Below are 27,228 nucleotides of genomic sequence, written 5' to 3'. Positions count from 1 at the left end.
TTGGGTTGTTTTAAGGATAGGAGTGTATTACCCAATTGCCAGCTAGTTTCCAAGACAAGCTAGGGCAGTAATTGCATAGCAAATGCTGTGTAACTGTCTTTTAAATGTATTAGTTGTGTCTTTGCAGATTAGAATAATGGCCAAACATTTAGAGTAAGTTTTTCAAGCATCTGTTTATTGTGGATTGGTACTATGGAAAAGGTGTCACTGACTCCAATTTGGAATGAAGCCAAGGTGTTACTACCACATCAGTTACCAAGTATTTATTAATATTCCAGATATTGTATTAGGTACTTGAGGATACACATACAAAGAATAAAATAATCCCTGCTTGAAATGAGCTTACATGTTTGACTTTGTGAAGATTGTGCTACCATTTTTATATCTTCTCATTTTTATCTCCTCTGGCATCTCCTTGTCTATTCTACATTCTATTACTACCACTCAGATCTTTGCTTTGTTACCTTGAATTCCATTAAGTTCGCAATTTCTCCCATTTACCTTCAACTTTAAATCATATTGCGACCCCTCCAGCACTATTTCATTTTACTTCATAGGTTTCACATCCATTTTTCCTCTCTTTACAATCTCTCTTTTGAAGAGGTCTCATTATTCTTTCCCAGAAATGTTTTCAACTTGCTCTAAGGAAGGCAAAGAAGCAAGGAAGCCATGGGAAGTCTGTATTGGTATTGCCAATATTGGTACTACAAATGATTACTTCTGTACCCTAGGTTTGCACTTCCTCTCTTCCTTAACCCTCATTCAGCCTCATTGTTTTTGGCATCTCCTCAAACACAGATATGGTACACAAACCTGTCTTTGCTCCCATGAATTGTCAACCTATTTATCCATCCCCTACCTCATACTCAAGCACCTAGAGACAGTAGATAAAGCACCATATATGGAGTCAAAAAAGACTTTAATTCAAATCCAACCCAGATATACCCTACACAAGTCATTCAATCACAGCCTGCCTCAGTTTCCTCTTCTGTAAAATGAGGACAATAATCAGGATTCTTATAAGAATAAAATTAAGTAGTATTTGTAAAGTCCTTTGCAAACCTCAATGTTGCACATTAAACCTCTTCATTCATTGATATTGCCAGATTTTCCATAATAAATTCCTTGCCACTTTCAAAACTATTCTACCTTTCTAGTTCTTCCCCTTGGACTTCCCCTAATTCTATTTCTCCCTTGTATAATCTTCAAAATTCCCCAGTGGCTTCCTTTTTTTCCATTACCACTGCTTATCTTTACTTCACCCTATTTCACTACTCTCCCATTAAAAAATCCAGGAAAAAAAAAAAGAAAAATTTTTTTTCAAGTAGCATGTGTAGTTGGGTAAAAGGAATCCATGATGTTAACCATATTAAAAAATGTGCCTGTTTAGAATCTATCTTTCCATCAAGAGGTAGGTAACAGGCTTCATAATATGTTCTTCAGAAACATTTTTGGCTATTGTACTGATGAGACTTCTTCAGACTTTTAAAATTGTTGAATTTGTTTTATTGTTGTTATTTTTGATCCTGTTTTCCATGTATAAACTTTTCTCCTGGATCTGTTTATTCCATTCCACATCAATTCAAACCATAGCACCCTAGATTCTCTGAAATTATATTATTATTTCTTATGGTGTCACAAAATCCATCTCATTAATATTTTAAGTCAATGAACATTTATTAAATACTGTGTGTCAGACATTGTACTACATACCAATCAAAATATACCCAGCAATTACCCAGTTAATGGCCAACTGCCTCAGATTCTTTTTTCTTATCTCCCCATCCAACACCCCCCTACACACACACATGCACATACATCCCTTTTAGAACTAAGACATTGGTTTTGCTTGCAATAAAAATTACCTGCCCAGGTCACACAGCTAGAAAGTGCCCATCTTCTGTTTGACATAATCTTCCAAATTCCTATTTGTTTCTATCTTGAATATGATAGATGATACACCTGTGTGTGCAAATTCCACCTTTTTTTTTCCTTTCTTAAGCACTACTTTATTCATTTTGTCATCTAAGCCTTTCCAGATAAGCAAATAAATTGCCTTTGTAGATTTCTCCTGAATCTTATGCTTGTATTTCATAGTTACTACACATCTCTGGTCTTTTCATAAGAAATGCTTTACAATCCCTTCCTCTATTAAAGTTCTATTCCTTCCTCTTGCCATCTTATACTCTGTTGTATAGAGTAAGTTATTCTTAGTTTTAAGTCTATACCTTTTGCCTTTTGATATATTAATTCCAAGATCTCTCATTTAGAGTAGAAACTTCTAGATCTTATCTGATATTAAATGTGAGTTCTTTAGAACTTGAACTTCTTTCAGGATATTTGTAGTATTTTTATTTCTTGTCTGGGGAGCTTAGACTTTTGTCTAACAATATTATCAGAACTTTCATTTTTAGGTTTTTTTTTTAAAGATTAATGGTGGATTCTTCCTTTGTCCTCTGGTTCTAATATAGCTGTTTTATAATTTCTTGAAATGTAGGGTTTAGGCTTTTAAAAAATGGTTTTTCAGAGAGCTTAATGATTTTTAAATTATCTTTTTTTGACCTAGTTTCCAAGACACTTGTCTTTGATATCAACTGTCTCATATTTCATTCTCTTTTTTAATCTTTTGATATTTGTCCTAATATTTCTTGTTATCTAGTAGAATCGCCAATTTGTTTGATCTATTATATTTTTCAGGTAGTCCAATACTTGGATAAGATTTACCACTTTTTCTTCTAAGCTATTTTTATCCTTCTAGATATTTCTTTCCATAACTTTTGTTTAATGTTTTATGTCTTATTTCCTTTCTTCTGGGTATCTATATAATCTTTGTGGAAAATTCATTTTCTTTGAGTCTCTGCTTGCAGTTGTTATAAAGTTCTCTCTCTCTCTCTCTCTCTCTCTCTCTCTCTCTCTCTCTCTCTCTCACACACACACACACACACACACACACACACACACACACACACACACACACAGACTGAGGCATTCTAAATCTATAGTAATTTGTACATTGGTAGTTATTGGATTTTTTTAAACCCTTACCTTCTGTCTTAGAACCAATACTGGGTATTGTTTACAAGGCAAACGGATATAAGGGCTAGGCAATGGGGGTTAAGTGACTTGACCAGGGTCACAGAGCAAGGAAGTGTCTGAGGCCAGATTTGAGTCCAGGACCTCCTGTCTCTAGGCTAGCTCTCAATCCACTGAGCTACCTAGCTGCCCCCTTGGGAGGTGTTTTCTTTGATTGACTCATGTCTCTAGCTTTAAATCCTGAATTGGATTTACCAAAGTCAAGCTCTACCCTCTGCTGTGCTTTTACAGGGTAATATTCCCTGACTGATCTTTTCTTGAGTTCCCTGGATTCCTGTGTTGGGCCCCAGTGGTTCTTTGAAGTTCAGAGTCCTGGATCTTCATGGCTTTCTATGGCATCTTAGGACAGATTATCAGGGGTGTTGTAACCCTTTAATGCCTTGGCTATGAACCCAGGTCCTCCCAATTCCAGATGTAGCATTCTACCCACTATGCTACCAGCTTCCCCTCTCTGCAACATTTTTATTGTTACCTTCTACTTCCTATGGTTTCCAAAGTCTTTCTGACTTTGCTATCATTATCTCTGATTTACTGATGGAGAAACTGAGGCAAAAGGAGGTTAAGTGACTTGCTAGTGACATAGTGAATTATTCAGTCAAACAGCAAATAAAGTGAGGTCCAATTTGAACATGACATCTTCCTGACTTGCTGCTCTATCCACTAAACCCCCTGACTAGTCATCTTTGGTGGCTTTCTGACCACACTGAGGATTTAAGGGGATGAAGGAAACAGGAAAGATACTCTTGTTGCCTCTGGACAAGTTGCTCTGAAGGCTGCTCTTCTCTGTTGTCTCTGGGAAGCTGCTGCTGATTTGTTTACCTGTGATGACACTGGCCCCCTTTCCTCCTCTCCATGGGCTTTTAGCTGGGTTTTTGTGCACTTCTGGGGTCATGGAAATAACTTTAAAAATTTGTCTTTAGATTTCTCGATCACTGATGTGCTAAGAATTTTATGTTTTTGTTGTAATAGGCATGTAGGAGATGGGCAGCCTGTCTCATAATTCAGACAATCATCTTGGCCAGAAGTCAGAAGCATTTCTTCTGAATACCAATCATGGCAAAATGTTCTCTTTAATGATACTTCGGATTCTCTGCCCCCCCCCCCCCAGTCTTATTTCATGGTGTACCAATGGCAGATGGCAACATTTAATGGTCAAAGGAACTAAATTCAAATGTGACAACCTTTGTCAAGTTAACCTAAACTTTCTCAGACTCAGTTTACCTATCTGTGAAACAAGGGGGGTTAACTATGAAATGCAAGATCCCTGACAGACTTAAGTCTTTAACCCTAATACCCCCTTCTCAGTTCTTAGCCCCAGTTCTGATTTTTCTATGCCTTCAAACATATACTTTCCCTCACTTGATTATCCAGCATTGATGTCTTCCTCAAAAAAAGTCCCATTTTGTTTTCTTCCTATACTTTTAGAGCCAATAACCTATTCTCTTTACTTTTTATCTGAAAACTGCCAGTTCATATCCCTTGACCATTTGTCAATTGGGGAAATGGCTTGAATTTTTTATGAATTTGATTTAGTTCCTTATGTGTTTAGGAAATTAAATCTTTGTCAGAGTGTTTTGTTATAATTTTCCCCAGTTTGTTTCTTTCCTTCTGATTTTGATTTCATTGGTTTTGTTTATACAAACCCTTTTTAATTTGATATAATCAAAGTCATTCATTTTACATTTTGTAGTGTTATTCTCTATCTTTTACTTGGTCTTAAATCCCTTCCTTTTCCACAGATCTGACAGGTATACTATTCTATGTTCACCTAATTTATTTATGATTTCACTCTTTATATTGAAGTCATTCACCCATTTTGAATTTATCTTTGTGTAGGGTATGAGATGTTGATCTAACCCTAATCACTCCCATACTGTTTTCCAATTTTCCAAGCAGTTTTTGTCACATAGTGAGTTCTTGTCCCAAAAACTGGGATCTTTGGGATTAGCAAACACTAGCTTGCTGAAGGCATTTACTCCAAGTCTATTCCATTGATCCTCCCTTCAGTCTTTTAGCCAATACCATATTCTTTTGATGATTATTGCTTTGTAGTACAGCTTAAGATCTAGCACTGCTAGGCCTCCACCCTTCACATTTTTTTCATTGATACTCTTGATTTTTGTTCTTCCAGATGAACTTTGTTATGATTTTTTCTAATTCTATAAAAAAGTTTTTGGTTATTTGATAGGTATTGTACTGAATAAGTAGATTAATTTGGGTAAAAGTGTCATTTCTATTATATTAGCTCATCCTACCCATGAGCAATTAATGTTTTTGTAATTATTTAGATCCAGTTTTAATTGTTTGTTAAGTGTTTTGTAGTTGTGTTCATATAATTCCTGTGTTTTGTCTTGGCAGATACATTCATAAATATTTTATATTGTCTAGAGTGATTTAAAATGGAATTTGTCTTTCTAACTCTTTGCTGGGTTTTGTTGGAAACATATAGGAATGTTGATCCTTTATGTGGGTTTATTTTGTACTCTGCAATTTTGCTAAAGCTATTGATTGTTTCGACTAGTTATTTATTTGATTTTCTTGGACTCTCTAGATATACCATCATGTCATCTGCCAAGAGTGATAGTTTAGTTTCCTCATTGCCTGCTTTAATCCATCCCTTCAATTTATTTTTCTTCTGTAATTGCTACAGCCATCATTTCTAGTACAATATTAAATATTAGAGGTGATAATGGGCATCCTTGTTTTAATCCTGATCTTATTGGGAAGGCATCTAACTTATCCCCATTGCAGATGATACTTGCTGATTGTTTTAAATAAATACTGTTTATTATTTTAGGAAAGGCCCTTCTATTTCTATGCTTCCTAGAGTTTTCAATAGGAATGAGTGTTGTATTTTGTCAAAGGCTTTTTCCGCATCTATTCAGATTTCCCTTTACTTAAAAATAAAAAAAGATGAATGAATGATTTCAGGCCCTTGAGGTTCCTTAAGTCACTGGATATAACAAAACATACAATTGGATCACTCTGAGGAACTGAAGTGATTTAATAAATATCCAAAAACTTGCATTCACCATGTGAAACACAGCAAAGATGTATAGAGTTAGGTGATCTAATGTATAGAGGAGTAAGTCTGGAGTCAGGAACACCTAAGTTCAAATTGGACCTCACTGTATTTGTTGGGTTACCTAGTAATTCATGGTGTTACTAGCAAGGCACTTAACCTCTATTGACCTCAGTTTCTTCATCAGTAAAGAACAGATAATAATAGCAACTCCCTCCCAAACTTGTTATGAAAATCAGATGAGATAAGTGTAAAATGTGTCTATCACAGAGTAAGTGCCATATCAATGTTAGCTATTACAAGATTTGTAGTCTCTGCAAAGATTTTCTTTCTTCCTTGGATTTACCTAACTTGGTTCTAGATTTCCTCCTGCTTGTTTGACTGTTCCTTTCCTTTGTTGGATGAGCATTGATGTCTTGACTTTTGTTTGGGTGACTCTATCCAGGACCTTTTCTCTTTATACTCTTTCTCCTTTGATGGTCTCATCAACTCTGAATAGCTCTGAATAACTCTGAATAGCCCCTCAATGGCTCCAAGAGAGAATGGAAAGAGTATTGGTTCAGAACTCAGAGAACCTAAGTTTAAATCCCACCTCTAAAGAGTAGTGTCTATATGAGGTTGGGCAAGTCAATTTAACTTCCAAAATCTTGTTTTCCTCTTTAAGTGAGCATTTTGGTGAGATTACTTAAATCATGCATTCTAACTTTAAATTTGTGATCCCCAGGTTCTATGACTTTGAGACTCCAAATTCTAAGTATCGATCCCTTTTCTCTCTCCTGAGCCCCAGTAGTACATGGCCAACTTCATGTTTGGCATTTCCATCTGGATATCCTGTAGTCATCTTACCTTCTTGGTGTCCAAAACAGAAGTCCTTCTTGTTTACCCAAAACCTTCCCTTCTTCCTAGTGTCTGGTAAAAATTAAATTAGTGTCTAGTAATAAAAATATTATATTTTATGAGGTTTACTAAGGATTATTAGAAATCAAGGATACAAAATAAAAACCATGTGCCCATGACTGATTAGCCCATTCAAAATCCCCACACTTAGCTTACCACTAAACTTACTACATCATTGCAGTGGAAGAGAAGAGAGAGTGGGAGGCGTTACTGCCAGTTAAATACCAATTGTGATCTCACCAATGTGGAGACTCAGGTGAGACTATAGGGAATTCTTAGAAATACCAAGGACTTCTGGGGATTGAAGTCTAGGGTTCAAAATCTCCCTTTTTACATTCCCCCTGAGATTGGAGGAAGACTAGTCTCTCCGATGGGTCTTGTAAAATTACCAGCTATGAAATTACAATAATTTGAGGATAAGAGGAAAAGGGAACAAAATCAATAATTGCTAGGCACATTGACAAAAAGCCAGTTAGGGGGCAGTCCCCTTTGGCATAGGAGTATATATACAAAACAAATGCATTTAAACCCACACAGTTCAAATCACCACATCCCAAAGTTCATTCTGGATCTTCTCATGTGTTCTGTGGAGGCATCTTCATGGTGTCTTCTCCAAACAGTTCACTTTCTGTATTCAGAGAGGTATCATGTTTATTAACCTAAAATTACTCTCAAAAGGAGTTTAAACTTTGCAAATTTAAAATAATAATAATTTATACATGCCCCCTTGAAGAGGGTGATTGAAAAACACAGGGATCATTTAGGTATTCATGGCTGAGTTATGAGGCATATGAATCAGTTGGCAAGAGAAAGAAAAACATCAACAAAATCCAAATAAAAAAGATAATTTCTGGATGAAATATAGACTATCAAAGTCTTATGTGTAAAAATTCTAAGTAAAGGAGAAATAACAGGTCCTTGAATCAGGGCCCAATTAAAATGATATAAGCATTTACCCAATCAGTAGCCAGGACCATAGAAAGTTGCCACACTATGAAAGACAGAATAGGGACTAGATTATAGGAGCCAGGTAGGAGCCAAATTTGAGATACTTGATAGAATGTGGAACAAGGAAGACCTGCCTTTAACACATGATAAACAGACGCAACCTCGAACCCCAAACCTGTTCAAGTCCTCTTGTCATGGGTCAAAATTTTCATCAACCCCATTTTGATTGGTTGGTCTCTTTGACCTTGTGCTCGATTGGCACTATGCAGTTTAGCTTTGTGCTTCTTTGGCCCTATGCAATGGCTCTTTTTGTATTCTCTTGCCCTGGAATCAGACAGAATCATTAAGCAAAGTCCCATAATTTTTAAAAATAATTAATGGCGTCATTTTTTATAGTCTCAAGCTTTTTGGGTATGCATTGACATTATAGCAAATATATTTTAAACTTATATTACTGCAAAATCAAAAAAGTTAAAGAAAATCTTAATACTGATGGCATGTGCTTCAAATATAAATAGGAGAGAAAAAATAAAACTTAAATAGTATATTGCACATGCAATAAAAAATTAAAGGTTATTTTTAAAAAAATTTTTTAAATCAAAAATATATAGCTTAAAATCAGTGACACACTGTGTCAGTTATATGTGAGTACAAAATGATTTTCAGAATAAAACAGTAACACAGTAGATAATGCACATTCAAAGAAGTACCAAAGTCCCAAATTCACAAACCCACTCTCATTTCACATAAGTTGCTGTATGACATAAAAAAAAAACCTATGAACTGATGGATATTTGTCACAATTTTTACAGATATAGCAAATCCTTCAACCTTGGCAAATACATTTTTAAACAAAGTAAAACTTATTTTGGTCCAGAATATCATTAAGAAATCTAGAGATCATTCTGGTGAAAGGATAAAGTGAACTGAAGAATTATAAATTAGAGATGATCCCTTTTTGGGAGTCATCCAGGGGTACCATGCCCTGGGATTAACTCCCGAGCTCCTTTGGTATGAGACTGTGATGTCCCATCCATTCACATTTTTATAAATATGGGAGGTGGGATTATAATTGTATTTCACTTCAGCTACTAAAATGGACCTTACCTCCTGTTAGAGGCAGACAAAATGATCAGAATTGTTGAAAAAAATCTAAAAATCATATTTGAAGACCCCTTAAAATCAATTCGAGATATTAAGCTCATTAAATTTTCCAAAGGTTGTTATATAATTTTAACCATTTTTTATGAAGTCCATCCATCCTCTTTGTGACAATATACAAATTCAAAATAGAAAAAAAAGCTGTTTTTATATATGGGCTTATTCAATAATATTTGTTCAGTTTAGTTATAGGGGGAAAGCAACAGAATATAACAGTAGTTAAAACCCAGTACATTAAAATAATTCAGTGTAACAGAAGAGTATTGAATACATTAATATATGAACTTAAAACCAACAAAATTAAATCTTAAACAAAACAATCAGCAAAATGCAATACAATACCGAGATTTTTTAATAAAACATTGAAGTCCGAAAAGTCTTAAAAATATAACCTCCACTCTTTAAAGTTGTTTTTGTTTTTGTTTTTTTATCCATTGAGATTCCTTTTTTCAGTACTGTGGAATATCCCACAGCAAGGGTGAACATGGATTTTAGGAATCTCAAATTGGGCAGGTCCAAATGGCAAAGAGTTGCAGGGAGATGAATTTCTCTCCTGAATCTCAGGTAAGATAAGTAAAAGGACCGGTGCACTCATGAAAAAAGCATCCTAAAGCTGTAAGCTGTTTGAAATAGGTGATGCACTGCTCTCTCATAGAATATGTCATGCTTGAAATCAACTTCCTGATTGGAAAAGTCTCTTCCTTCTCCTCATTCCCCCCTGAGGTCCCCAGTCACGTGGAGGCTAATTGTTGCCTTAGGAAAGAACATCCCAGTTTTTACCAGTTGGTTTGTGATTCTGAAGACACAGGGACAGCTACTAACAGCCTGGGTCCTGGGGATGGCCTGGGGAAATCTGGCTCGGAGGAGTAGAGTTGCTGGGACTTGGGCCAGGGTGGGAGAACGATCTGGTTCAAGCAGGTCCGGAGCTGATGACTGGAGGCAAGAGCGGATGGCTGGAGCGAACTGAATCAGAATCAGCTTTGCAAGGGGGTCCAAAAAGCCTTGGAGGGAGAAACTTGGCTTAAATATTATCTAGGCTGTCTTTAAAAAAACTTGAGAAGTTATCGTCCAATCTTGTGGTTGCCATAAACTGCAAAAATTAAATTATATCTCTAGTAATAAAAATAGTATATTTTATGAGGTTTATTAAGGATTATTAGAAATCAAGGACACAAAATAAAAACCATGTGCCCATGACTGATTAGCCCATTCAAAATTCCCATGCTTAGCTTACCATTAAACTTACTACATCATTGCAATGGAAGAGAGCATGGGAGGCGTTACTGCCAGTTAAATACCAATTGTGATCTCACCAATGTGGAGACTCAAGTGAGATTATAGGGAATCCTGGGAAATACCAAGGACTTCTGGGGATTGAAGTCTAGGGTTCAAAATCTCCCTTTGTACAGTTCCCATTTCTATTCAGGGCACCTCTATCACTTAGTCATTATCAAATCTTTCCTCCCCATATTTATTCAGTTTCAAAGTCCTGTTGATTCCACCCCCATGTGCCTTTTGAATCCCTCCATTTCTCTTTACTCATAGGGCCACCATTTTAATCTTGACCTTCATCATTTCCTCCTTGTCTCTCTGTCTCCTAGTATCTGCTCACTCCAATCCATCAATCAAACTGTTGCCAAGATTCTAAAGCTTTGGAATGCCTCTCCCCCTCCTTAAGGAAGAACCAAGGAGTAATAGGGAATAAGCATTTATAGAGTGCCTACTTTGCTCCAGGACCTTGCTAAGCTCTTTGCAGTCATCTCATTTGATCCTCACTATAACTGTGACTGATGGGTGCAATGATTACCCCCATTTTACAGAAAAGGAAACTGAAGTAAACTCAAGTGGCTTACCCAAAGTCATACAGCTAAAGAGTATCTGAGGCTAGATTTGAACTCAGATCTTTCTGATACCTGATCCAATATTCTAATCCCCTCCAGAAATCTTGATAGCATCCTCTTGCTCTTAAGATAAAGAATAAAATGGAAACTTTTAAAAACAAATTTTAGGGGGCAGCTAGATAGCTCAGTGGATTGAGAGCCAGTCCTAGAGACAAGAAGTTCTATGTTCAAATCTGACCTCAGACACTTCCCAGCTGTGTGACCCTGGGCAAGTCATTTAACCCCCATTGCCTAGCCCTTTACCACTCTTTTGCCTTGTAGCCAATACATAGTATTGATTCTAAGATGGAAGGTGAGGGTTTGAAAAAAATTAAAATAAAATAAAATTTAAAGCTCTTAACACTCTGGTTCCAACTTAGCTTCCCAAGCTTAATGTACATTATTCTCATCATTTCACCCAAACTGACCTACTTTCTAGCCCTTGTACATGATTTTTCATCTCTATACCCTGTATTTTGGGGCAGACTCTTCCCCCATACCCAGAATTCACTCCCTCATTTTTGAATGCCTCATTCATTTCCTTTAGTGTTCAAGTTATTTGCTACAAACTTGAGCTTTTGCTGATCACCTCAGATGATCTATTCTGAGAAATTAGTTTGTATTTGCTTTGGATGTATTTTTTCTTTGCTAGCTTTTTGTATATTTTTTCTTTATTTACTTCCTTTTCCCCATATTCTATACACTAGAATAATAGTGCCTTGATGAGTGAGATTGTTTTCATTATGTCTTTGTCTCCCCCAAACTTATCCTAGTTTCTGGCATGAAGTATTTAATAAATGTCTCTTGATTTGAATACAAATACAAGGATTGATTAAACATATATAATTTTCACTGGTAATTTCAGACATAATGAAAAGGTAAAAGATAATCATATTTTAGAGTGATTATTGTTTTAGGTTAATATAAGAGAATACCTCATTAAAGAGTCTCATAAATCACTCCTACACTGACCTTTTAGTTTTACTTCATATGGATGGATCTTGATGTTTTATTAATTGCATTGTGATTCCTATTAAAGAGGTAGAGTAGATAGAGCAGTGGGCCTGGAATTAGGAAGATCTGAGTTCAAATCTAGCCTTAGCCATTTATTAGCTATGTGACCCTAGGTAAGTCACATTACCCAGTTTGCCTCAGTTTTCTCATCTATAAAATGAGTCGGAGAATTAAATGACAAGCTACTCTAATATCTTTGCCAAGAAAACTCCGGATGAGGATCACAAAGGATCAGATACAACTGAACAGCAACAATAGCAGCACAATTACTCTTGTCTAACTCCTTTTGGTCTAATTTGATTAATTCCTTGGAAGGATAATTTCTGAAGTACTTTTTAAAGAAAATTCCCATTTGGTATGTGAAACATGATGAGTTAAAATTCAGCCTTAAGTTAATAATGTGCATAATTTTTAACATGACTAACACTAGCAAATATAATTATTGTTTTGTTCTATGTGTCACCAGCATGTTTGCCAGACACATGCAAAAGATGCCTGTCTCCTGACAGTAATAATAAAATGTTTTCAAAAGGAACATTTTTTTCTTCACAAGGAAAAGGCTTATTTTGTTCTCAAAGAGAGTTTCTTCTTATAAGCAAGCTATTAGAGCAAATCATCCTTTGATAATTTCAAAAACCCTGCTGTGGTGCTGTTAGACACTGTGTTTATGGTACAACAATTCTAGATAATTAAAATGATTTTTGGTTAATTTAAGAGAAGAGGACTATGAATAGCACTGTTTACTTATAATTTTTTAATGCCAGAATTCACAGGAAACAAAAGGCAGGAAGGATAAAAGAAGTTTCTTAGGTGTGGTCAGGTTGGAACATGTGCATACTCTGGTCTCTTTGTCATATTTGTAGTATACCATAAATAGATTAGTTCCCAGATAAGGAGAGAGATGTTTTTAGACAAGTGGAGAGAAAATAAATTTTAAAAGTTTGCATTAAATTCCCTCTAGTCTGAAAAAATGAATGAATGAATGAATTCCCTCTAGTCTGGGCAAAAATATACATCACATCCCTGGGGGAAATGATTGACATTTATGATGCCTCCATGGTCATCTGACCCAGCAATGATGGTACATTGGAGTCTAGTATAGTTGAGTTCTAACCCCAGGTTTGCTAAGAATTAACTGAGGAACTTAACTTTAGCACTGTAGTCCTTAGTCTCCTAATTTGAAAGTGAGAAAGTAGAACTAGATAAGAGACTCTTTTTATTTTTTTCAATCCTTGCCTTCCATCTTAGAATCAATACTATGTATTTGTTCCAAAGCAGAAGAGCAGAAAGGGCTAGGCAATGGGGGTTAAGTGACTTGCCTGGGGTCACACAGCCAGGAAGTATGTCTGAGGTCAAATTTGAACCCAGGACCTCCCATCTCTCAGCCTGGCTATCCATCCACTGAACCATCCAGGTCGCTCCAAGATAAAAGATTCTTAATCTTTATTTTTTTTTTGTGGCGTAGACTCTTTTGGCAATCTGATGAATCTTATGTTTTCCTTCCTGGAACACTATTTATTGCTTACTCTTATAACTGAATGAAAGTGAATATAAAGATGCAGGGGATTTGGGTTTGGGTTTTAATTTTTTTCCATCTGCGTTTAAGGATCCACAAAAAATGAATAAGTAAAATAAAATAAATAATTAAAAATCTCTCCATAGACCTTTGGTCTCTGTGGACCTATTGGTATTTGGTCCCTATTAGAAGTTTAAGTAGTAGTTGCAAGTAGCAGTTGTTTCATTCTTGTACTTTTAAATACAGGTTGACAGATTTAAGTTGCAACTCTGGCATTTGTTTGCTTTTTGTTTCTACTTAGGACATTTTCTTTGGTCCAGGATAGCACAGTTAGTAGCACTTGCTGCCTAACCCTGGTCCACAGTCTGTCTCTGTCTCTGCTGCTCCTCTTCCTCATCCCATGTCCTCACTTTCCTCACACCACCCCAAAAAAGTCTAGCTAAAGTATGGGTGTTTCAGTTCCTTAAGAATCAGCTAGGGATTTTCATGATCACCTGCTCATTAAACATGGGATTTAAAGCATGGCATTCCTATTAGAATGTCTTCTTTTTTTTTTTAAGCCTCACTGAGCTCTTCTAGTTGTTTTTCTAACCTTGTGAATGGGTAGATATGCTCATGGTCAGCCAGGTGCAGCATAGATTGAGTGCTGGGCTTGGAGTCAGGAAGGCTCATCCTGAGTTCAAATCTGGCCTCAGATTGTGGGATATGGGCAATTCACTATATCCCTTTTGGACTCAGTTTCCTCTTCTGTCAAACTCATTATAATAAGATTTTCCAGAGCGATCATATCCTAACTATTGGTTCAGTGCTTTCTCTATCATACAAGAGAAATATATTTGACATAAATATGTGTATGTGCACATACTTATCCATCTATCATCTGTGTATCCATCCTTCCTTTTGAGTACTCACCTATGCATGCACATGCCCTCCCTCAGTTTATGGTGCATTATTTCATTGCTATAGAGACACTCTTCCCCCCTGATGTACACCTGTAAAAGACTATAATTTAGTCTTAGAGAGTTGCCTGTAGCTCTGGAAATAGAATACTTTCTTAAAAGAATGTTTATTTTGTTAAAGCTAATTGAATGGGCAAATCCTAATGTGAGGGGGACCCTGAGTTGTAAGAGATGAGCCCAAATTCTAGCCAGCCCTATTAAGCTCAGAAAACTTCAGGTGTACCTTTTAGAGTCTAAACTCTCTATCTTTCATCAGAGGACCAAACTAGCTAAATTTTTTAAGCTATCATATGTTCCACCTGGTGATGAATTCTGGGACTGGAGCAACCCTGAAAGGCAGTCCATTAAATTGTAGAGGCCCTGTGACCTGCCTGGCAAATGAATTTTTAGAATACCTTAGAATTTAACAATGGTTGTATGAAATAAATGCAGTGCCCCCCAAATCTTAGTGCACTGTAAAATATTAAAGCATAAGGAGGAAACAGAGAAGATAAAATATCTTTTCTTCCATGCTTCTCCATTCACTTTCTTTTTTTTTTCACTTGGATTCTGTAGGAAAATCCAGGCTTCACAATGGTGATAATTTTAAGGCATTGGGATTATATAGATAGTAAACAAATTAACATTTCAAAGGAAAACCTGATTGGGACCTCATAGACTTCTTTCTCTTTCTTTCTCTCTCTCTCTCTCTCTCTCTCTCTCTCTCTCTCTCACACACACACACACACACACACACACACACACACACACATGAAAGAGAGTAGTAATAAGAGCGGTATAGTTGGAAATTCGTGAGCCCCTAAAACTACATTACCCCAAATTCCCGTCTCTATTACCTAGAATCCTTTTCCCTTTTTCCTGTGCCTCCACATTTGCTTGGTCACATTATTGTTTTATAAGTTCTGTACCTCCTCCATCTTTCTCTCTTCTTTTGTGAGCAGGCTGGGTGTTTTTTTTTTACTTTAGTTATTATTAATAAAACTTTTAAAATATACATAGTCTATTGAATATTAATTTTAATCTTTACCGAGGCTTGAGAAAGGGGGTAAGTTGAATCTGAGCAATACCATTATGGCAAAATAAATGTATATGGTGGGATGAAAAAGGAGGAGTGGCTAGGCAAAGTGACTTTTTTTTTCTCCTCTTCCCTCCACCAAATGATTAGAGCTATAAGGAGCTTTAAAGAACATTTTTGTTTTTTTATAGATGGAGCTGGGACCCTCAGAAATTCAGTAACTTATGCCATCTGGCTGCTGCCAGGCAAGACACTGCTAATGAAGTGGGCCTACCTTGGTTCAAGATGAAGCTAAAATGAAAAGTGTTTAAGAGAAGAGGGAAAAGGAAAGGGGGTTATTGTATAGACAAAAGCAGGCAATAGGGAAAGAAGAGGGAAATTTCTTGCAGTGATAGCAAAGTTACCTTGATTCTGAACATTTAATTTCCTCATATTTAAAACTATAGGGGAGATAAGAAATAGTTCAGAGAGATTTTTAAACTAAATGAAATTTCATGTCTGTTTCAAATAAAAAATTATTATTCTAAGTGGGAGAGAAGAGGAGATTCTATGACCATCAAATCATCTAATTTAGGTGGTGTTTTTAATATAAAAAAGATATTTGTAAGTCAAGCACTGTGTGTATGATATTTTTAGATAATTTGAAATAGAGCTTTTAGTAAATAATTAAAAGACTGCAGGACTAGTTGCATTTTAAAATTCTTTTTATTAAATTATTTATAATTTAATATTGAACCATGTAACAATTAAATTTTATTAACTTTTTACAATTAATTCCAACATATGAAAACATATAACTTTACATTCACTCCTTTCTGTCATGAGTCTTTGTTCATTCTCATTTACATTTATTTTTTATCAGAACAATGTATATTTTTAAGCAAATATTTGTTTTATGAATCAAATCCCTATTGATTCATATGGAGAACAAGTGTTTTAAACATAAAAACCAAAAATAATTAGCATCTGTCATTAGTAACCTGGAGTAGGAGCTTACTCATCATAAAAAGGTCTCTTCCATCTGTCCTCTACCACATGGTTTTTCAGAAAACAAGACAGGTTCACATTTAGTCTATCAAAACAATTTTTTTTAATTTCTTAGCTTTTAAAAAATAAATATGAAATTTAAAAATACAATTTCACGTAAACATTAGAAAATAAATTACAGTGACTATACATTCATATGTTTATACATATACACATATATTTGTTAAATTCTTTTTTATAAATTATAAATATATAAATATTATTTATAAATACATTTATAAATAATATATAAATGTATAAATAATTATTATAAATTATAAATTATTCAGTCAAATCTAGCTCTTCATGATCCTGTGCATCATACTATCTTTGAGGCTTTCTTGGCAAAGATTTTAGAGTGCTTTGTCATTTCCTTATGCAATAAAATATGTAGTATTTTAATAACTATTTTGGTGCGGTAAAGCCAGCAACCAATAACCATTATGTTAAATCTTGGTTATTTCCAACCATTGAGTCAACAATCATTTATTAAATGTTTACTGTGTGCCAAGTTCTGTGTTAAACTTTAGGGATAGAGAGAAATTTTTAAAATGACCCTTTCCCTCAAGGAATTCACATTCTAATGTAGAAGACAACATGCAAACTATATACATAAAAGGGATATACTGAGTAGATAGGAAGTCATCTCAGAGGGAAAGGATGAGCACTGGGAAAGGATACTGGGAAAAGACTCTTAAGGAAGGAAGGATCTAAGCAAAGTCTTGAAGGAAGCCAGAGAACCCAGCAGGTGGAGGTGAGGGTGCTAGAGCATTTCAGGCATGACTGACAACTTGAAAGGCAAGGATTCTGGAGATATTGTCCTCACCCCATGTTGGATTGTTCATTGATAATTAAATATACAGCATGGCTTAGTAGCTGGGAGCCAGCCTTGAAGTCAGAAAGGTCTGATTTTAAATCCTGCATCTAATGAATGGCAAGTCACTAACCCCCTGTAAATACTCCAGTTAACTATGCTTCTAATTTATAGATAAGTCGCTAATTTACATTAATGTAGGAAATTTCCATACTGAGAATTCACCACTGATAAAATCATAGGTCTGAATTATCTCCTGGGCCACAGAAAAGAAATTGGGGGTGGGGGTATGGATTTAAGCAATAATACTTACAACAGCCTAGCCTAGTCACTAATAAATGGTAGTATCATTTCTGTTTTCCATCATTAGAATAGGCCACATGGATTTCAAGTTTTCTTTTGTAAAACTGGCTTAAAAAATGAATCAGTTCTTATATTTCACCAAAGAACTACAGATGAGTACTAGGCTGATAACTTTTTGCCTTTAACACAGCTTTCTATGCTTACACTACAGAACTTTTACAAAACAGAGTTGAACAAGGAAGAGATGTATATCCGCTACATTCATAAACTCTACGATCTGCATCTGAAAGCACAGAATTTCACAGGTAATTCTACCATTTGGGGATTGGGAAAACTTCTAGAGATTATTATGTGAAGGATAATAAATACCTACATTCATTTTTAAAAATATATTTTGATTTTATTTTGTTAAATTTTATTTCCATATTACATATAATTTTTTTAATGTGGTCTATTAAACATTTTGAGTTCTAAATTCTCTCCTTCCTTTCTGCCCCTCCCTACCCCTTGAGAAGGCAAGTGATAGGATATTAATTGTACGTGGGACAACTACATTCATTTGCTTAATCCAGAGTCAGTACTAGGATTTTCAAAGCAACATGGCTACCTGCAAATTACAGTTCACAACATATGCAATGCATGACCCATTAGATACAGATTTGCAGTATCTATGATAGATGTGTAATTAGAATTTGCTTTTCAGGACTCTCTTTCCCAGCATCCCATTTATGTGTTTAGCTACATCCTTCCATAGGGAAGATATAAGTTTTGTGTAGCTCCTCCCTCTGGCACTCTATTCCTGGGCCTGAGGTTGTGAAGGTTGGGTTGGAGCCAGGCAGGAGAATTTTACTCACATGGTTTTTACTAAGGTTTTTTTTTTAACTGTTATTCTTTTATTTCTTCTACTTCAAGTATTTACTAATAAATCTTATAAAATATAATACTTGGAGTTATTGGATATTAATTTAAATCTAACTTGGGGGGCCCTATCAACATTTGGTATGGCTATTTCTCAGTTTTTAAAGGAGCGAAGGTATTTTTTTCTACTTTTCTAAAATTGTTGCTTTTATTCAATTTACTGTTTCTAGACAAAATAAGTAGATTTGAATATATATTTCATTGATAATAGTGATTTCACACAAGCAAATTCAGGTTTCAGCTTAGATGTTCTCCACATATTTATTTCAGGGACTTGTTCCTATTTTAAATGACCATTTATTTTAAATTAAAATCAAATACTTTTAAAACCTAAGCATTGTTAACATTCAAAAGAGCCTTTTCTCCCCTAATGTGCTTCTTTCAATTTAAGATTATTTTATGATTCGGTAAGGAAAGCACTGTAAGAGTGTGCTTACACACAAACAATAAAAACAAATATAAAGATGCCTTTGGAGTACTTCTGTCAATCATCCTAAACTTAGCTTTTGGAGTGGTAGAAATGATTGATTATTTACAACAAGAAATAAAAGAGAAGGTTGACTTAGATGGTAAGGATGAAGTTGTCAAAAAGAGGACAAAGATGTATACTGAAAATTCTTACTGAGTGTTTGATCCTTCCTGTTAGTGGACCTTCTTCTCCTAAGAGGATATCTCTGACAAGTAGCAGATCCAGTCCTCCAGGAGTGAGGTGGTACCCTCTTCCCCACAGGGATTTTTTCTCTGCTTATGGGAATGTCAGCAATCAGCCATATCACCAATGCTAAGCCTTACATTATGCATAAGTGTTCCTCAGGGCTTACACTAACAAGAAACCTCGGGATCTCATACTTTTACTCCAGTAGAATTCCAGGCTCTGAATGTCACCCCTTCTCCAAGTAGTCCCATGTTGGAATTCCTGGTCTGTTTAGACTCTGAGCACATATTTCTCTGAAAAAATAGTAAGGGCCTAGAGAGCAAGGACTGTCACTTTTCATTTTAGTATACCTAGCATTTAGCCAAGGGTTCTGCATAGACTAGTCAACTGATTATGCGTGCAGAATTGTAGAATTATATTATATATGGTGGTTTTGTGGTGGATTTTAATGATATACTATCATAAACAGTATGGATTAAATTGGTTTCTGCTCAGCTAGCCTGGAAATATAATTACTGTTTATAATATTGTGTACCCCAAAATGGATTTTGAGTTCCAAACACCTGATTTACAAATATTTTGCAACCAGTTCATTAGTTGAGGACTTCTTGGGTTTGAGAATTGTTTAATTAGTGAAGCATCAATGATGGTGTGTGAGTGTGGACACATCCTTATTTTTTAAAGCTTCAAGGGGGGAAAAGAACCTAAATCCATTTATTCCTTCTCTCTGATAAGAGACATTTTGCTTCTCAAAAAGAAAACCTACATAAGTCTCTTCATGTTCTAGAAACACCAGACTTTTTCATAAATATGTTTACTCAGTTTGCACTTGTAATTTTCATGTTCTTCAAGGAAAGGATTATTTTTTCCAAATACCATTTTATTCTTCAGTCATTAATATGGGCTGTAATTCATGTCCTCATTCTTTTGTATCCATGGAAAGAAGTAAAACTAATGAACAAACTTTCTCCATTTAATTTGTGTGTGTTTGTATATGCCTAAAGATAGCTGTCATGTTTCCTTAAGTCTTCCCTTCTCCAGCTCTTTCAGCCATGCCTGGTGACATGGTCTCTCGACCTCTCAACATTCACCTCTTCCTCTGAAAGCTTTCCTTCTTGTCCTTGCTTTTTCCTGAAATGTGATATCCTAAATTGAAATCCTTTCTCTAGATACTATAGTCACTGTCGATGCTAACAATTAGGGCAGATCAGATGAGGATTATCATCATCTTGCTTGTTGTGAGAACAAGTAGGAGACAGTGTCTCTTTTAACATAGCTTAACATTGTATTGACTTTCTCAGATACAATGTCTTGCTATTGGCTTATGTTGAAGTTAAAGTTCATTTAAAAACTTGCAAAAAAAACCACCTCACATTATTTTTATAGGAACCATTTTCTAATCCTATCCCACATTCTGTGCAATTGATTATTTAATCTGAGAATTTTACTTTTTTAGCTATAAAATTTTCTCTCATCATATTTGAACCTTTGATCTAGCTTGTCATTCTTGTTTTGGATTCATGCTCTATTGGCCAACATGAGACTCTGGTTTCATGTCATCAGGAAATGTAATAACCATGTCATCTTTATCTTCATCTGAGTAAATGGTAAAATGTAAAGCAGCACAAGCCAACCACGAATCTCTGTTGAGGTTTACTAGCTACTTCCCTGTCAATTGGCTTCAATCTATTAATCACTACTCTTTGGATCCGGTCATTATAGCAGTTCCGAATCTGCCCAACTATCCTGTCATCAAGCCTTCACCTCTCCTTCTCCAATAGGACAGTGTAGAAGACTTTGCCAGCTGTCCAGATGAAATCTGGCAGAGTTCCTTCTGCACCCTCACGGATCTCTCTAGACTATCTCCCACTTTTCTGCCTCATCAGAATCATTTGGATTTATTCAATCAAAAGTTCATTCTTGAGAGCATCCTGTCATTTTTAGGTACAATAGTTAATTCCTCCTGATTGCTCAGAACCATTATTATGAATTCAAATTCACCTCGTTACTTCTTCTACCCTTCAAAGAACAACAAGGCTCTGTTCTTACCTTTGTTCTCAGTATCCTATTTTTCTACCCTTAAACCTTCTGACACAAGATAGGATTATCTTCTGTCTCTTCAGATTTTGTTGCCTTTTGTTTTCCCTTTTAAGTACTCCTGGCATAGTTTCCGTAAGGAGGATATAGAAATTAAGATATATTTCTTAAAATTATGTACTTAAAAAAAGGCAGCATAGGGTATTGAAAACAGGCGATGTGTTTTCAGAAGACCTCAGTTGCTATTCTGATTTCTGACTGGAAAATTAGTTTTGGAGAGTATTCATTTTAATAAGAAACCTTTATTAAACCTTGGATTTTAAAGGTCAGCCAGGTTCCAAGATAATTTATTCCCAGGCCTCAAGGCATCTCAGTTGCCTGGCTTTTGTTAAAAGCAATGTGGATACCTGCTCCTAATTTATCTGTAAATGAAAACTCTCTTAGGCAAGAAAAGTCAGCAAGCTCTAGCCACCATATTGGACTACAGTGACTCAGCTATGGGGGAAGGAGAAAAGGGTATGTTGGGCATCCTTCATTGTATGCAATTCTCACAATACAATACAGGCAAAGACCCTTCTCTTCCTGTAATGAAGCAATCAGGAAGGAGTTGGGGGTCTCTAAGTCCACCTCCTCATTGGCTATTTACCAATCAGAGATGCCTTGTGATGTCCTGGAGAGGGACTGAATGGTGAGGTCACAAGGAGTATATAGTGACATGTGCAAGAAGAGTTCACTCGCTCTTTTGCTCTACTGGTTCTCTTTGGTACCCATTTGGATTGTGGAGGGAGTCAACTGACTAGTTTACGTTCTTTTGAGAAGTCAATTAATAAATTAGCTAGAAATTAAGAAATACTGTCTCTAGAGAATTTTATTCATTAAATGTGCCTTGACAAGCAGAGCCAAACATTTACTCATAAGTAAATTTAGATTTACGAGAAAAGGAAATACGCATTTATTAATGCCTACTGTGAGCCAGGCACTATCCTAAGCACTTTACAGATATTATCTGATCTGATCCTCACAGCAGCCTTGGGAGTTAGTTACTTAACTCATAAGGTTGTTAGAAAGAGGGTTTTATATGCCCTAACTACCATAAAGTTCTGAGTTATGGGCTTAAAAAATGGATATTCTGACAAGTTCACAGACACAAGAATTGTATACAGATACAAAGGCAAAATTGCAACTTTAGAATATGTATATAGATGTAATAAAAATCACTTCACAGTTGAAGGTAGGATGCAATATTAAAAAGGAACCAATATAGCAAAGGTAAAAATAATCTGAAAAAAAAGGTTCTACCAGAAAATTACATTTTTTTACAATGTCAGTGAGACAAATATCCCTTTATTGCTGTTCATTTTTCAGACATATAGAATGAATAATCCATAGGACTGCAAATAAATTGCATAGAGCTATTTGAATACTTTTTAAAGCAAGTATGTATTAACAGGAAAAACTGCAACTATGAGTTACAATGGAGCACTTAGATATTGCCATGAGTAGAGTGCCAGACCCAGAGTCAGGGAGATCTGAGTTCAAATCTCACCTTAGACGCTGTGTGACCCTGGGCACGTCACTTAACCTGTTTGTCTCCATTTCCTCATCTGTAAAATACTTGGAGAAAGAAATGGCAAAGCCCTCCAGTAACTTTGCCAAGAAAACCCCAAACCAGGTCACAGAGTCAGATATGACTAAACAACCAAAAAACAAAAATGAATGAGTTACAGTGATATAAGGACTGTATAGCATAGTGGATAGAGGAATGGGCTTGGAGTTAGGACAGTCTTTTGAGTCTCCTTCCAGATACTGTCTTTGTGTCATGGGGCAAATCACTTAAACTCTCTCTACATCAGTTTAATTCTCTGTAAAATGGAGCATCTACTTCATGAGATTGTTATGAGGTTAAATGAGGTAATGTCTGAAAGATTATTTACAAACCTTAAGACATTGTGTCAGTGCTAAATATTAATATTATTGTTATTACTCTGATTCAAAGCACTGCTATGTGCTCTGAAAAATCTGGAATGATAAAGTTGAAAGAAAATGAATATAAACACTTTTTAGGTCTATTCAGTTTAGAAAATAAATTACACAAACATTTTAAAGGGAAATTCTTAAAACCTTTTGCTTCCAGTGATAAATTGTGGTGCCTACTTTTGATCAGGTTGGGCACCTTTGGGAAAAAGGGAAAAGGCAAGCAGTGGATGGCACTCAAACCAAGGTAGGTAAGTTATAAAATGACAAACATCACAATTTCCTCCAAGTTGGCTGCACATGTCTCCTTATAAAAGAAAGTCTTACACATAGTCATGTGACTTTTAAGGTGCTCCTTTGAATGAATGTCTTTTCCCTTAACTTTCAGAGGCTGCTTACACTCTTCTTTTATATGATGAGTTACTGGAATGGTCTGATCGGCCCCTCAGGGAATTTTTAACCTACCCCATGCAAACAGAGTGGCAACGCAAAGAATACCTTCATCTCACCATCATTCAGAACTTTGACCGAGGCAAAGTAAGTGACAGTGACCAGGGGTGTCTCGTGAGGTAGTAACTAGAAAATTCAGAACAAAACAAAACAGCAATACATCTTGAAGTTCATTTAGGATATTTAAGAACCATCCTAGGTTTAGCGGATAGAGAGCCAGTCTGGGGTGACAAAGACCTGGGTTGGAGGCCCATGTCTAACAAATACAACAAATACAGGTTGTGTGACCAGGTTATTTAACCTCAGTGCCCTAAGCAATTCTCTAAGATAATCCATTGTTGAATAACTTTTTTTTTAATTTTTATTCATTTTTCCTTGGTTACATGATTCATTTTCTTTCCCTCCCCACTCCCAGAGAATACAAGCAATTCCACTGGGTTGAACAAAAAGTACAAATGTACTTGATACTTATTTCTATATTTGGAATAACTTCTGATCTGCTTTGACTGAGGAATGTTCCTCAATGGAAGTTTCTTACAAAGAAATCACTAGTCAGATTTTTTTTTACTATCACTTCTCAAGTTTCCTCTGCAGAATCCTTATACAACATGTCCTTATTCTCCTTTTTAACGTCCTTCTAAGCTTTTTGAGAGTTTTGACATCCAACTATTTTCATTTGGTCTTCTTAATTTTTGTTTTAAATTTCTGACCCTAAACCAGCCTTATAATTATAATAACGATGACAATTAAAAACAATAATTGCTCATTTTTGTGTGCTTGCTATGTTCCAGGCACTGTGCTAAGTGCTTTATAATAATTATTATTTTTTGAATTTTCACAACTCTGGGAGATAGGTGCTAGTATAATCTTCATATTACAGACAAGGAAACTGAATAAGAGGGGTAAAGTGACTTGCCCAGGGTGTAGACAAGCGTCTTAGAATACATTTGAACTCAGTTCTTTCTGACTCTGAGCCTAATGATATATCCACTTCACTAGCTACCTGCTCTTAAAAATAAACTATAAGATATGTAAATTTTCTATAGGTAAAGTTAAGTAAAATTTAAATGTATGTGGAAGTTCAGCAACATTACAGTGTGCAGTGGAAAAAGCATTGAACTTGGAAACAGAGGACTAATGTTGAAAAAATAAATTACTTCAGTGAGCCTCAGTTTCCTCATCAGTAAAATGAAGGAGTTGAACAGTATCATTTGTACAGTCTCTTCTAGAGTTAAACCTATAACCCTTCGACCACAAAACTAAAATGAAGAATCACTGAATGACTTGTTTTAATATATTGTTCCATGATGTTTCCTTTAGCTACTTCATGTAGAATGAAAAGAGTTCAGGATTTCTTTGTCACAGGACCGTGGTTCAAGATCTGGTTCTGCTCTCATGTATGACTTTAGGCAGTCCATTCCCCTCTTCATCATGATCTGTAAAATGAGGGGGGGTGGCCTCCATGATCTAAGACTCCCAAGTCTGTTAGTTGTGAGCTGTAGTTTGACATTTGTTTTAGCTGAGCCTTCCCCATCCTTCTCTAAAGGTGCTTTAAATATATCTAGTTTGGGGATGAGGGAAGAATTATCAAGGTTGAAAAAGAGTCCTGTAATTCTACCATATTTCACAGTTCTCTCAAAAAGTATAATTTGAGTCATCTCAAAATCTGAAGCAAGGAAAATGCTTCTTTCCTATTCTGCCTTTTGTTACTTAGTAAATAGCCTTGCTATCCAGCTATCCTGGCAGGTGAAAGAAATCCCTCTGCACCCTTCCACAGTCAAGTCTCTCACCTGTTGAGTTAATTGCTGGTCACAAATTCAGTTTTATCTCTGGCTGCTTATATTAAGCCATTCCCAGGAGTTTGCATTAGATCAAAGAATCTGTGCAGGGCTGTGGCCAGCAAATAGCCTATGTCGGTGGGTGTTGTGTTAATGCCTCAGGATCTTGGAGTGCAATTTAGGTAACTGAGGAGGAAAGGGTAGCCATCGTGGTTCCATCAGGAGAGGGTAAGTGCTCCTCAGTGGTCAGCAGTAATCACCTCATAGCAGCCAGGGCCTATTTCCTCTCCTCTTTCTGGCCATTATTGAATTGCAGACTAAATCAAGAATACATGGATATGCACTTGAAATGACAGCTGAAAAAATTGCTTCTGAATTCAAGACTAGTAGTTGCTGCTACTGAGACATCAGTATGCTTTTTCTCCCTGGTTGTGAAAGCTTCTTAATATTTTACATGTCTCTGGGATTTTCAATTGTACATTCCCCTCCTCCCCCCAAAGTGGGAAAAGGTCAATATAACATAGCAACATGGAAAAAATTAATAAAGTGGTTGTTTGTTTGTGTGTGTGTGTAGAAGTGAGGTGTCTAAACCTGTGATTTCACTGATGTAGGGAGCTCCCAGAGTAGAAATTCTCTGCACTTTTGTAGATTAACAATTTTTTTGTAACTACAGTCTTAGGTGCCTGGGGTATTATGGGTGCCTTGCCCATAGCCAAGTAATATGTTGCAGATTAAGACTCGACCCCAGTCATCCTGATTTCAGGACCAGCCACCCCTCGGTGCCCCCTCTTTTTTGACTTCATGCAAGGAACATACTGTTACATATTTAACAACCTGCCCTGTGGGTTGGGGTGGGGGGAATACACAGGACACACTTTTAAGTTTAATGTACATTATTAACATTTTCTCCATTATTTTCTTAATTCTAGACAATAAAAAAAAATCCCTGATTTGTAGCTCTTGCCAGTTTCAGTAGTGTAAATGTTCACACTGAAAATTGAACAGCTGGCCCAAGCTGGATCCAGCACACCCCTGCAAGGCATAATATATTCCAGTGATAAAAATTAATCTGTGAGCTAGGAAATTGGAACTTTCCAAAGCAAAATAGTTTTTTTTTAAAAAGGAGCTTACCATAACTCAGAAGCGTAAGTCACGTGGCACGGTGGCCAAATTGTTCCTATGTCATCTCTTTGTCCACAGTGTTGGGAGAATGGCATTATCCTGTGCCGGAAGATTGCGGAGCAGTATGAAAGCTATTATGACTACAGAAACCTGAGCAAGATGCGGGTAACGTACCTGGTGGGGTCTAATCAAGGGATGAAGGGCCACTTTTTTCAATTAATTTTCCAAAGGACTTCTGTGAAATTAAATTTCACTTGCAGTGATGCAGATCTTGTTTAAATATGTTTTTTAGGCTGTTTCCTGCAAAGTGTGAACTGAAATTGGAAACAGCAAATGAAACTATCTGATCATCTTTGTAGACTTCCAATTTGATTGTTGGTAGGGGTAGGCTTATGGGAATGTTGAGGGGAAGAAAGGAGTACTTGATCTATTCTTAAACACTAAATCTTTAGGACCCGATCTGTCCTACAGTGAAATTTTCAGCTTATATTAAAAATACACTTCAGACTCTCACAAGACAATAAACCCACATACATTTTTCTCTGTAACAACACATCTTACAAACATCTGCCACTGGAAACTGTTAAATTAACCCACTTAATATTAAACTGAATCCTCCTTAGGAGGAAGGAGTAAACTTTGGTTA

At 35.9% G+C, this 27,228-nt stretch overlaps 1 protein-coding gene across 9 annotated transcripts in view; it reads left to right on the top strand.

The window, feature by feature from the left end:
• The window catches only part of DOCK4 (dedicator of cytokinesis 4), a 553,335-nt gene that overhangs the window by 488,969 nt on the left and 37,138 nt on the right, over window positions 1-27,228 (top strand). For all 9 annotated transcript variants that reach the window (XM_007504147.3, XM_056799554.1, XM_001366207.5 and 6 more), the window contains 3 exons: window positions 17,860-17,953; window positions 23,621-23,769; window positions 26,661-26,747. In XM_007504147.3, coding sequence (XP_007504209.1) covers window positions 17,860-17,953; window positions 23,621-23,769; window positions 26,661-26,747 — 330 coding nt within the window. The remainder of the gene's footprint in view (window positions 1-17,859; window positions 17,954-23,620; window positions 23,770-26,660; window positions 26,748-27,228) is intronic.

This window comes from Monodelphis domestica, chromosome 5 (genome assembly GCF_027887165.1).
Source record: "Monodelphis domestica isolate mMonDom1 chromosome 5, mMonDom1.pri, whole genome shotgun sequence".
Taxonomy (NCBI): Eukaryota; Metazoa; Chordata; class Mammalia; order Didelphimorphia; family Didelphidae; genus Monodelphis; species Monodelphis domestica.
This window is presented reverse-complemented; position numbering and strand designations above follow the sequence as displayed.